At 33.6% G+C, this 14,011-nt stretch overlaps 1 protein-coding gene across 1 annotated transcript in view; it reads left to right on the top strand.

Annotated features, from left to right (window-relative positions):
• The first annotated feature begins 9,472 nt into the window (after positions 1 to 9,472).
• The window catches only part of LOC145270785 (uncharacterized), a 31,598-nt gene continuing 27,059 nt past the window's right edge, over positions 9,473 to 14,011 (top strand). The window contains exon 1 of the mRNA XM_080126380.1: positions 9,473 to 9,610. Coding sequence (XP_079982506.1) covers positions 9,593 to 9,610 — 18 coding nt within the window. The 5' untranslated portion in view covers positions 9,473 to 9,592. The remainder of the gene's footprint in view (positions 9,611 to 14,011) is intronic.

The following is a 14,011-nucleotide window of genomic DNA, read 5'->3' on the forward strand; positions in this document are numbered from 1 at the left end:
AATTATAGGGATTATTATAATTTAATAAATTCAATTATTGTAATTTAATAAATAAACTTATGAGGATTATTGCAAGTAAATGAACTAAATTATAAGGTTTATAGTGATTAAATAAATAAAATTACAGGGGCTATTGTTATTAATTGTATATAATTATTGGGATTATAGTGATTAACTAAATAAAATTATAGGTATTATTATTATTATGATTAATTAGTTAAAATTATAGGGATTGTTGTGACTAAATAAATAATATCATAGGGATTATTGTGACTAAATAAAAAATTTTTTTAAAGATCATTGTTATTAAATAAAATTATAGGGATTATTGTGATTAAATAAATGGAATTATAGGGAGTATTATGATTAAATAAATAAAATTATAGGGATTACTGTTATTAAATAAATAAAATTATAGAGATATTGGGGATTAAATAAATTGAATTACAGGGATTATTGTGATAAAATAAATGAAATTATAGTGATTATGAGGATAAAATAAAATAATAGGGATAGTTGTGATTGAATAAATAAAATTATGAGAATAATTGTAAGTACATAAATAAAATTATAGGAGTTATTGTGATTAATTAATACAATCATAAGGAATAGTTTTAATAAATAAAATGATAGGTATTATTGCGATTAAATAAATAAAATTATAGGAATTTTCGTGAGTTTATAAATAAAATTGTTAGGATTACTGTGATTAAATTTATAAAATTATAGGAAACATTGTGATTAAATTTATAAAATTATAGGGATCATTTATTTAAATAAATAAAATTATGAGGATTATTGTATTTAAATAAATAAAATTATAGAAATTATTGTATTTACCTAAAAAAAATTATAGGGGATTATTGTAGTTAAATAAATGAAATTATAGGAAGTATTGTATTTAAATAAATGAAATTATAAGGATTACTGTATTCAAATAAATTAAATTATAGGAATTATTTAAATAAATAAAATTATAGGGATTATTGTATTTAAATAAATGAAATGATAGGAAGTATTATATTTAAATAAGTGAAATTATAGGAATTATTTTATTTAAATAAATCAAATCATAGGAATTATTGTATTTAAATGAATAAAATTATAGGGATTATTTAATTTCAAGAAATACAATTGAAGGAATTATTTTAATAAATAAAATTATAGGAATTGTTTTATTTAAAGAAATCGAATTATAGGGATTATTGCATTTAAACAAATAAAATTATAGGGATTATTGTATTTAAATACATAAAATTATAGGGATTATACTATTTTTATAAATAAAATTATAGGGATTATTGTATTTAAATAAATAAAATTATAGGAACTATTGTATTTAAATAAATAAAGTTATAGGGATGATTGTATTTAAAGAAATCAAATTATAGGGATCATTGTATTTAAATGAATAAAATTATAGGAACTATTGTATTTAAAAAATAATAGGTATTATTGTATTTAAATAAATGATATGATAGGAAGTATTGCATTAAATAAATGAAATCATACGGATTATTATATTTAAATAAATAAAATAATAGGGATAATTTTATTTAAATAAATAAAATTATAGGGATTATTGTATTTAAATGAACGAAATTGTAGGGATTATTGTATTTAAATAAATCAATTCATGGGGATTATTTTTTTTTAATTAATGAAATTATATGTATTATTGTATTTAAAGAAATAAAGTTATAGGTATTATTGTATTTAAATACAATTATAGGCATTATTATATTTATATAAATAAAATTATGGAGATTATGGTATTTAAATAAATGAAAGTATAGGGATAATTGTATTTAAATCAATGAAATTATCGGAATTATCTTATTTACATAAACAACATTATTGGAATAATTTTATTTAAATACATAAAATTATGATTATTATTGTATATTAATAAATTTTATTAAGTACAATACTTAATAGATTTTTTTTTTTTTAAAGGAGAGTAGAGAACGTTTGTGGAAGCGTTGTCGGAAGCTCCCGTTACTCTCGCTTCTCTTTATTTGTCACTCAGTCCTCATTTTTTTAATGAGTGATTTTTCTGACAAAGGGAGAAGAAAAAGTTGTATTCTAGGTTGGCAGTATTTTGCATGAACAGTCGGCAGAGATGGCGGAAATTTTCTGTTCTATGTCTATCCTTGTAGACATGTCACTAGTAAGGGTCCTGGAGGTAAACGTTTTATCTGGGCTGACGTTATCCACCTGATAGTCAGGGACCCGAACCTTGGATTAACCACTAAGGAGGCTGTCCTATCAGCAGGCGCAAAGTACTGGGGCTGCTGTATTGCCAATTGGTGAATGGATTCTGGACCATGCAGTAGTCTCTGGTGGGGCCTCTCGATGCCATACTAGTGGGTAATTGTTACGGCTTTATCTTATCATGTGCTACAAAAAAAAAAAAAAATTCTTCGTTACTTTTTTCTCTTTGTTTCCCCTCTCTGTCCTGCTCTAAGCAAGTCTGACGACCTAGTCCACAAACTCTAAAATTTCATCATGACAAGTTTCAATAAAAAATACACGATTAAACCCGGATCTGAAACTTCCAATGTAGACCCCCACTACCATGTCTCGTTCTCCAACATCAGGGGTTTACATTCTAACCTTCCAGAGGTTGAAGCCCAATTACAGGAGACTAAACCAGACCTTTTCTTTTTAAGTGAAACTGGAATTGGACAGACTATTTCCCTAAATGAGTTCGTAATTAAAGGATACTCTAACCTAACTTCCAAATCTGACCTCCAAGATCGCCATGGGCATGGAATATGTGCCTATATAAAAGATGGCTTTCCATGTGGTAGGGACATCTCCAGAGAAGATCCTAACTTACCCTATATGTGCTTCTGATTAGCACTAGCTCACACTACGGCATTTATATTTACTCTCTATTGCCCCCATAACAGCGGAGTTACTATCTTTAAAAGCATATCTGAGAAAATTGACCAAGTTCTATCAGCATATCCTTCAGCTAACATTCACGTATGTGGAGACTTCAATGTTCACAATGTGGAATGGTTGACCCACTCAAACAAGACCGATGATGAGGGGAGATTCTGTCATGATTTCTCCATTGCTTATGACCTCACTCAGATTGTTCACGAACCCACCCGTGTGCCCGACAATGACGGCCAGTACCTTCTACCGCTCCAGAAGATATCTCACTACTGATGCAATTCTCTATCTATATAAAAGCCAAGTACGTCCAAGGATGGAATAGTGTTGCCATATCTGGGCAGGAGCTGCTAAAAACAGCCTATCCTGCCTTGACAGAGTACAAAATAGACTTTGTGGTTTAGTGGGGGATGCCCTTTTCTCTACCCTGCAACCTTTCTTCCACAGAAGAGACGTTGCGAGCCTGTCCTTGTTTTATCGTTATTTCCATGGCAGATGCTCGTCTGAACTCCAATCTCTGGTCCCCCTTCGCCAATCTTTCACGAAAAACACCCGTCTAGCTGAATCCACTGTGAAAAATTTCCCCCACTCTATATCTGTGCCTAAATCTAAACGCGGATTCCATGAACAAAGCTTCTTTCTTAGAACTGCACGCCTGTGGAACTCTGTTCCGTCTGCCTGCTTCCCTCCGAACTACAACTTAGATGTCTTCAAGTCCAATGTTAACAAATTCCTAATGAACCGCCCCCTTAAGTAAACACTTCATCAAATCTCCACACTAACGTAATGTACTTGCAATAACCCTTATCCCTGATTGGTTTCCGGGCCTTGATAAGTGGTGATCACTGTGTAAAAAAAAAAAAAAAAAAAAAAAAAAGTCTCCTAGACCTTTTCCTCACAACTTGCCCTGAACTATGTTCAGTTTCCGTTCTACCTCCTCTTGGATCTTCCGACCACTCAGTTGCATCAATTAAAATAAAAATGAAATGTAATAAGTCCTCTGACGTACCTCTCCATCGTACAGTATATCGATACACTATGGCTGACTGGGATAGTTTCCGTGCATTTATATCGGATCTTCCTCTGCGTTCCATGTTTAAAAAAGATGTGTCGTCTATAGTATCAGACCTGACAGAATGGTTAATTGTAGGTATAGACAATTTCATACCCTCGAAAAAGTTCCAGCAAAAACCTAACAGCCAGCCATGGTTTTCTCCAGAATGTGCTGCTGCTATTGCGCACAGAAATCACTTTTTCCACTGCTTCCAACGTAATAGATGTATGGAAACTAAAGCCGCTTTCAGGACTGCCAGCAACCATTGTAAGAAAGTAATAAAGAACGCAAGAGAGTTGTATGCTCAGTCCGTCAAGTCCAAAGTAGCTGAGCAGCGGCTTGGTTCCCACCAGTTTTGGCAAATTGCAAGCAGAATCCTGAACAGAAGCATGTGCTCCATCCCAACTTTCATCAATGGACCTGAGTTAATCTTATCAGCATCAGACAAAGCCAAACTCTTTGCCAAGAACTTTGCAGCCAATTCTACCCTTTGCGACCAAGGCCGCCAACCCCCAATATTTCCTCCTGTATCAGAAAACACACTATGTGATATACAAATATCTGTATGTGATGTTGCCAAGCTAATAAAAAACCTTGATTCCAGTAAAGCAACCGGCTCTGACGATATTCCAATTATAGTACTCAAAAAACTTCAACCAGAACTAGCACCCATACTTACAAAACTGCTTAAACGTTGTCTTAAGGAGAATTGATTCCCATCACCCTGGAAAATCTCATCAGTATGCCCTGTATTTAAGAATTCAGGTGATCATTCATCCCCCTCTCAGTACAGTACGTCTATGTAAAAATAAATAAATAAATAAAAATAAAATTATAGGAATTACTTTATTTAAATAAATAAAATTATAGGAAAGGGTTTTATTTAAATTTATCACAAAATACGTGAATGTACAGTTCAACCAATCCACAGGCATGAATTAGTCACATGACCAACAAAATCAGCAGCAATGAAGCAAACTCCAAGGAATGGAAGATGAGGGAAAAAGGGCCATTGTATTGTAAGCAAATATAACATGTAACACTGGCTGGTCAATCAATATCAATTTACATATTTTGATAAATTTTTACACAATAAATGCTGCAACAACACGAAAAAAGCTACTTGTACAACTTAATCAAGACATTCAAAAATGAAAATATTTAAAAAAAGTTATATTTGTATGTATCTGTTATGGAATGAAGTTCTCCAAAAAAAAAAAAATTTGGTACTTCTACAGTTTATCGCTGAAGTCAACATGCAAGAAAAAGATTAAATTATGTTTTTGTAAGCATGTGGAAATGTTCTTAAAATGAGTGTTCTGGAAATAAATGCTATGTTTTTAGGACTTTATATATTTTGGCCACAGAGTAACGTGAGTACTACGAGGCTCTCTTCACACCCGACCTTCTTTCTCATGCTACGGGACTCTTTAATCCTTTGTCCACAACACGTGGTACATGCACAGACTTTCTTTACAAACTGCAGGAGGACGACTACTCACATCGCGATACATAGATTAGACGCACACTGAATACCTTTTCCTTTCTTTCTCCATTAACCGGCTTTGCTTATCTATGTTTCAGGTCTGTGTAATTTTTTATTCCGACGACTACAACATGTGTAAACTGAACTATTCTCTCATTCAAAGACGATCCTAACCACATGAAAATGCTCAACATTCGAGATAAAGCATCATTATAAGAGCCATTCTTTAAAACTCTTTGGAATAAATAGATATTTATAAATCTGTATCCCTTAGTAAAGAAACTGAGAACGTAATGTCTCTTTATGCAATTGTACATAGTTTAATGGTCAATTGTACATAGTTTAATGGTCAATTGTAGATATTTAATTTCTACACATATTTATGGTCAATTATACACATATTTTAATGGACAATTGTACACATATTAATGGTCAATTGTGCATATTTTAATGGGCAACTGTACATATTTTAATGGTCAACTGTACACATATTTATGGTCAATTATACACAAATTTTAATGATCAATTGTACATATTTTAATGGGCAATTGTACATATTTTAATGGGCAATTGTACATAAAAATATGTTTAATGGTCAATTATAATGTCATATGTGTAATGGTTAATTGTATATATTTTAATCGTCAATTTTTTATGTAACCGAAACAAAATACCCAAATAATTCTAAAAACAATCTATAAATGTTTTATGTTTTTAACAGATTTATTATTTTATTTTCAATTACGAATCACTCATTGAAAAGAAATTATATTAATACATTCAAATTATATTTCGATACATTTTTTTATATTCAATAAATGCTTCGATTTTCATATTTTTGCGTTATTTATTTTGTTATTATACATTTTTGCATTATCGTAAACACTTGTTTATATCTGAGATTCATATAATGGCCGCTAGATGTCATTTCTCTTTCGAAAGACAGGAGTCGATAACTCGTCTCTGATGCAAATATGTAACTGTCATGCAGAAGTGCCGAGTTCACTTCAACATTTTAACCTTCTGTTTAGACAGAGAGAAGATTGTATGTCAAGTCATGTACAGTGTCAACCTCAGCTTGAATTTTATCACAAAATACGCGAATGTGCAGTTCAACCAATCCACAGGCATGAATTACACATGACCAACAAAATCAGCAGCAATGAAGCAAACTCCAAGGAATGGAAGGAGAGGGAAAAAAGGTCATTGTATTGTAAGCAAATATAACATGTAACACTTGCTGGCACTTGTCTTCATTAATCGTTGTTGGAATAATAAAAATAAAACAAATGTTAACTTTTAAAAGGAAAACACTTTATTTGCCTTTTTGCATTTTGGAGTGAGTACACCTCTTGTTAATAATGTTCATCGGCAACATACGTCTTGTTGGTTTCAGGGCTAAGAGTGTACTGCCTACTCGCCTGTCATGCTGACTAGAGATTTGTTAAGGAGAAAGAGAGAGAAAGAGAGAGAGAGAGAGAGAGAGGGGGGAGATCATGAGGGACTCTGGATACCAGTTCCTGGTTTGTGTTCGGTTTATGAGAAAGAAAGAGAGGGGCTAAGAAACTGTTATTTTGGGGGGAATGGTATTATTTTCATCCTAATTCTTGGCTTTTAGAGGTGACTCAGGTCAGTCCTGCATACCCATCTTGTATCATCAACAAATATACCAATCTTGTATTATCAACAAATACACCATCTTGTATCATCAACAAATATACCCATCTTGTATTTCTAAATACCCTGACAAGCAGCAAAATCACACATCTTCACTGAATTTGTCAGCCAAAAATTTGCCAAAAAGTCTTCTACTCGTGTCGTTTCTCGACTCGAGCAGCAAGATATCTGAATTACATGTGAAAGATAATTCCTAAGTCTACCAGTTTTTTAGGAACAAATTTGAAGCAAACAAAAGGGAAATCTATCTAGGGAGTTGAGAAACAAGGCGTCTGTTTACATTACATTTAAATTTTTGCATGTTAGAAGAAGGACACAAGGATGAAATTCCAAAGTCCGATGAAAAAATCATTTTTGTGGTGTTCTAATTTACAAACATCTGTGGGGATTTATAAGAATTGACTGCAAACTGGAAGATGCGGGACTTCCAGTGGAAAAATGAAGTTTGGTTTTTGGCGCGTTTTTTTCTGGGCAGAAGAAAAAAAAAGGACAGTTGATTTTCCACACGGCCGGAGGAGCCCCGAAAAGGTTATGAAAGTCAAAAACGACGTACTGGCCCCACGTTATGGCCCGAACGCCTTGAATGACTAAACACTGCTTCGTTCACGAAAACCAGAAAAGGAAGACACCGAAGTAAATTCAAACCAACTTTGTTCCCACCTAAACCGATAAGTATAACCCAATGAACATTCTTTCTGTTGATTTTCTCACACACATTCACAAACATTCTCTTCTGCCACAAAACGAACCTTCTCTATATACCTCTCAAATAGTAAATAAAGTTGCCTTTTTTTATTCACCCTTAAAATATGTTTTTTTTATTTATTTCTATGGAGTCAGAGAGTTAGACACAAACCTGATAAATCTCTATAGTCCATACATCATTATTGCTTTGATATAAGAAACACAACTTGTAAATTAAGTGAGGTGCATTTTCGCATATTTCTTCCTAAATAGTTCTATTTCAGCGATGTTGACCAGTTGAGCCTAACCCCATATCTTGTAGTTATTTTACCAGATACATTTTTGGAAATTATCTCTATTATTGTATAAAAGTCACTTTGTGTGTGTGTGTGTGTGTGTGTGTGTGTGTGTGTGTGTGTGTGTGTGTGTATGTATGTGTGTATATGTGTGTTTGTATGTGGTTGTATGTGTGTGTGTGTGTATGTGTGTGTATGTGTGTGCATGTGTTTGTGTGTGTGTAGGTGTATGGATGTGTATGGATGTGTATGCGTGTGTATGTGTGTTTGTGTGTGTTTGTATGTGTGTGTGAGTGTGTGTGTGTATGCATGTATGTGTATGTGTGTGTGTGTGTGTGCATGTGTTTGTGTGTGTGTAGGTGTATGGATGTGCATGGATGTGTATGCGTGTGTATGTGTGTGTATGTATGTGTGTATACCTGTGCGTATGTGTGTCTATATATGTGTATGTGTGTGAGTGTGAAAGAGAGAGATTTCTATCCTCATAGGTTCCAAAACAGTTGTGCGTGTGTGTGTGAGTGTGTATGTGTGGATCGATAGAAGAATCCCGCCATTTTTCCAGGGATCTTGACAACAGATTTGATGTACGTGTTCCAATTCAGATCAGGAGTAAAGGTCAAGCCCAGAAGCTTGTCAAAGCATGAAGCCTCCCCAAGACAAGAACCATTCATTTCAATTGACTTGGCATATACATATTTTCATACAAGGAGGCAACAAATAAAATGATACAAGTGACATCTATCAGTCGTAGTCCGATATTATTTGAGTTTATGTGTCACGATTATCATGGACACAAGTACTATTTCTCCATCTTTATTTACCCGGATTAAAAGTCATTCCCTTAAGGAACCTACCAACACCTGTTTCATCCTGTTCTTGCGACAATTCATAAAATAGAGTTAAAACATTAAACAAAAACACTATTACATACTTAATTGCCATGCCGAAAAAGTAATATATCCAAAAATTACGAAAAATCGAGTAGAAATTTATTTCTAGTTAAAAGTAATTTTTGCAGGAAATTGGGTAAAATTGCATTTTTCTTAGGCGTTATAAAATAGACAGTAAGAGTCTAGACACGGGACATAACTCTGAAACGAATATTTTAGATTACTTGTTCATGGCTGTAATATTTGTTGTCTAAAGCGATAGACTTTTCTTTTTTTATATCAATTATTCTACTTGATGAGTTTTCCTAATTTATGGATATATTACTATTTTCGACATGATAATTAAGCACGTAATATTGTTGGTTTTTTTTTTGTATTTTTTTTTATTTCTTAAAACTATATATTTAAAAAAAAAAAATGACAAGCAGCATATATTCTTTACATTGTTTAAGTTCAAATAAAACTCTACATCCAACCAGGATTTTATAGCACTTCTGGCCATCCATACTGACTCAAGATTTCCCGATCAATATTAGAAAGGAGTCTCTTGCTGTTCAGTCTTTGCTTCTATTGCTTTGTTGAGTTCTTTGTATTTTATTTTATGCCGAATATTTTGAAAGTAAGTAAATGTTATTTATTAAGATTTACAGAACAAAATTTAAATCGTGCCAGAATTTAAAATTTGAGGTTCATATTTTTAACAACAATTTCGTGGCATTTATTGCGTGTCTTTAAAACAAGTTCTTTTTTTTTTCTTTTTTTTTACATAGGCATCACCACATTATCAAGGCCAAGAGGCCACTCAAGGATAAGGGTTAAAGAGTGTACAGTAGAAATTGGACATTATAGTAATCATTAGTAATGAAAATTTGGTAAAGTTGATAACTTATATGGAACGGCTCATCAAGAACTTATTTACGTTAGACTTGAAGACAACCATATTGTAGTCAGCCGGAAAGCAGGAAAACGGAAGACAATTCCACAGGCGTGCAGTTCAGTTCTAAGAAAAAAGCTTTGTTCATGGAATCTACGTTTATGTTTAGGCACAGATAAAAAGTGGGGGAAATTATTGATAGTGTTTACAACTAGACGAGTGTTTCTTGTGAAAGTTTGATGAGCAGTAGTTAGTACAGTGGAGTAGTGCCGCTTGGCGCTTAAGTTAACAAATTCATCGAATTTCCACGCTCTACCCTTATCCTCGAGTGGCCTCTAGGCCTTGATGATACCTATGTAAAAAAAAAAAAAGGTGCTTCCTTGTTAAAATAGAGTCGACAAATCGACTTTGAAAAAAAATATGTCGTTTTAAACAAAAACAAAAAAATGACGCTTCTACACTATTGGAACAAAATTTCGGAAATCGTAAAACAAAATTTTGGTATCTACCTATTCCTTGTAATATTTAGACGATTATATCCAAAATATACGAAAATCGATAAGGTAGAAAATGTTTTATTAAAGAAAATAAAAAATAGAGGTCAATTTTTACGACGTGGCCCAGCCCCAGCACCCAGCAGCGACCAGCAGCGTATTATAAATACCTCAACCTCCCCATGTTAAGAACGGTTTTCGGAATAACCCCCCCCAACCTTCCGATGTTAAGGACGACGTTCAGAATACCCCCCTCAAACTCGAAAGCCATTCTTAACATGGGGAGGTTGGGGGGGGTTATTCCGAAAGCCGTTCTTAACATGGGGTGGTTGTTCACTTGTTCACTGGTTGTTTGGGGTGTTTATAATACGCTGGGGCACGTCGTAAAAATTGACCAAAATAAAATTTGATTGTAAGACACAGAAGAGTTCAAAATGGAGGTAATTTTCCATTTCGATTTAAACAAGATGGCCATAATTTTTGGCAGGACTGGAGTTTAGGTGGAAAAATAATCTCGAACCCTCTATCGCATAAAAGGAACTAATTCCCTGTAGTCACCGTTGGCGTTACGTTGCTATGAAAACAATGTAAGCAATATTTTGAAACAATGAATACCTTTTCTTTTTTTGTTCATCAAGATATACTGTTAGAAACACGCTCAATATATATATTACCGTAACATAGGCTGACATATATTCGGTGGGGTTTTAGCAGTATTTTGTATGGTTTTTTTTTATTTTTAACTCATTTTCCCAAACTTACTGTATCAAAGAAAGAGTCGGGCGCCATTTTAAATTTTCCAATACATCGGTAAACAACAAATGTTTTTCGATCTGAATAAACATGTTACATTAAATAAAAACATTAAAAACATATCCAGTTGGGTAGAAAAGTAACTTATTATATATTTGTTTTTTACAACTTTTTCGAACTTTTTATAATTTGGAGCAATGTGAATTTTTTTTTAATTCAAAATATTGCAATTTATTAATTTTCACGTGTATTCTCTTTCAATTATTTTCATTTTTTTTGGTAAAAAAGTGAAATTTGTTACTTTTTCCTTCTTTCAAAATTAAAATGTAAAAAGGTTTAGATGGCTTGTTAAAAATTAAAATTGAAAAATGTTCGTGAACAATATTTCTTTTAAAATTAGGTATTTTTTAGATTAGATCCACCTCCACAATTTTCTTTTAAATGACGACTTCATAGGTTTTCGACTACGCTGAATACGGAAATCGCATTGAAATTTTGCAGAAATAAGTTGTTATCGAGATATAAAAAGTTGTATTCTTTGGCGGCCATCTTTGTTACGCGCGTAGACTTGTTTATGGCGCGCGTGCGCACGTAAAAAAGATGGCAGCTAAAGAATACAATACATAATACAACTTTTTATATCTCGATAACTACTTATTTCTGCAAAATCTCAATGCGATTTTCGTATTCAGCATAGTCGAAAACCTTCAAAAGTCGCCATTTCAAAGAAAATTGTGGAGATGGACCTAATCTGAAAATTTAACCAAAATTATAACAAAAAAATTATATTTCTGTTGTGTAAAATTAAAAGTTAAAAAAAAAACTATGGGCACGCCATCACTTTAAAATAAAAAAATATATTGTTTAATCTTCATAAAACTACCTATTTGCAGAAAAATTAATTGCAATATTCGTTTTCAGCATACGCGAAAACCTTTAAAACTCGTAATTTTAAAGGAAAATGTAAAGGAGGAAACCAAGTAAAATTATTAAAAAATTCGGTACTTATGTATTTATGGTACCATGCTGAAATAATAACATTATTTTTTGGAAAGCCATTCTTAACATAGAGAGGAGAGTGTGTTTTGTAACTATTTTGTGCTTTCACCTAACAATTTAATAATAATAAAAAGATATCATGAAACTTATATTAAACATGAAAAAACTATTTTAAAATAGTGGTGCATTTTAGGTAGAATTGAGATAGGAAATGGGTTAAGATTCAAAGGACGAAATATAAACACGTGTGGACGGACAGAGAGAAGAAAAAAGGGATTGTGGGATTTTTACAATAAAGGAGAGACAATCACAGAAAGAGTTCCAACACTCCCGCTTGCTCTTAGAATGTTATTGCGTCTATTATATAAGAGCATTGTATTTAAAGTTCAAAAGGAAGTTCTTTGAATCTATCTAACTTTGCTCGGGTTGGGGGTTTCGTCAAAATGTCCGCTAGCATGTCATTTGTAGGACAATAGATAATTTTTATGCCTCCGTTGTTTATGGCGTCCCTGATGAAGTGGTATTTTATGTCTATATGCTTGCACCTCTGTCGGTGCACAGGGTCCCTGGAAAGTGCTATTGCAGTCTGGTTATCTTCGAATATCTTAATCGGTCCGTAATTTTTGCATAGATCCATTTCTGTGAGTAGTTGTAGGAGGTTCATACCTTCTTGAGTGGTCTTCGTTAATGCCACATACTCAGCTTTGCATGTGGATAATGCTACCGTAGGTTGTCTTTTTGATTTCCATGAAATGGGTGGGCCATTTTTTGTCAAACTGAAGCAGTACCAGATGTACTGCGTACTGCGTCTGTCGCATTGATCTGACGCCAAGCCGGTGTCGCTGTACGCAATTAGCTGAAGTTGGTCGTTTGTTTTTGTATAGCATAATTGATATCGCACAGTGCTCTTTATATATCTCAGTACATGCTTGGCTGCGGTCCAATCCTGTTCGCATGGCTTGGATAAATACTGAGACAATTTTCCGACAATATAACTTTTATCTGGTTGCATACAGTTCATCAAATAAATTAAGCTACCGACGACTTCACGGTATTTTCTGGGGTCAGTTGTGTCATTGGAGTTATTGTCGGTTAAATCCAACTTCTGCTTGCATGGTGTTGTTCTGGGCTTACTGTCGGGCATGTCGAACCTTTCCAGTATTTTTATCGCATACCGTTCCTGGCTCATTAATATATATTTTTCGGTTATGTTGAAATCTATTCCTAGCATCTGCTTGGTAGTGTTTAGTGAATCATTATTGTCAGATGCAATAATTAAATCATCGACCCATGAGATGACAATGACTCGTTCTTTACTGCTGTGTCGTATGTAGATGCAATGATCCACTTTATTCTGAGTGAAGCCATTTTTGGTGAGCCAGTTATGTAGGGTTTGGTTCCAGTTTCTGCCCGATTGTTTTAGGCCGCATAGGGATTTTTTAACATTTTTTTTTATTACATTTTCACCCTAAACAAGGTACATTGCCACTTTGTTGTAGGGGGCTACTATCAGGGACATAGGCGTCAGGGGTACTGTGTAGGGAGTTGGGCAGCAAGATGTCAGTTCACATTGCACTTGAACTTCTGCATGTCAGTACAGTTGGGGAAACAGGGACCCGGAAGGGAATTCCAAAGTCTAGCTGTTCTGGGGAAGAAACTACTGGAATAGAAGGCTCTCTTACATCTAGGGATCTTTACTGTGAAGGGGTGGGATTTAGCTGCTTGTCGGGTTTGTCGAGGGTATTTATGTCGAGGGGGCACGTGCTTGCAGTTCGTCAGAGCATTCATTGTTAAAGTACTTGTAGAACAGGCAGAGGGATGCAACATTTCGTCAATGAGACAGAGGCTGAAGTTTAGATGACAGTTCAGGACCTATCAGATTGGCGACTCTCTTTTGAAC

The sequence above is a fragment of the Euprymna scolopes genome, chromosome 46, assembly GCF_053919585.1.
Source record: "Euprymna scolopes isolate OS-2025 chromosome 46, ASM5391958v1, whole genome shotgun sequence".
Taxonomy (NCBI): Eukaryota; Metazoa; Mollusca; class Cephalopoda; order Sepiida; family Sepiolidae; genus Euprymna; species Euprymna scolopes.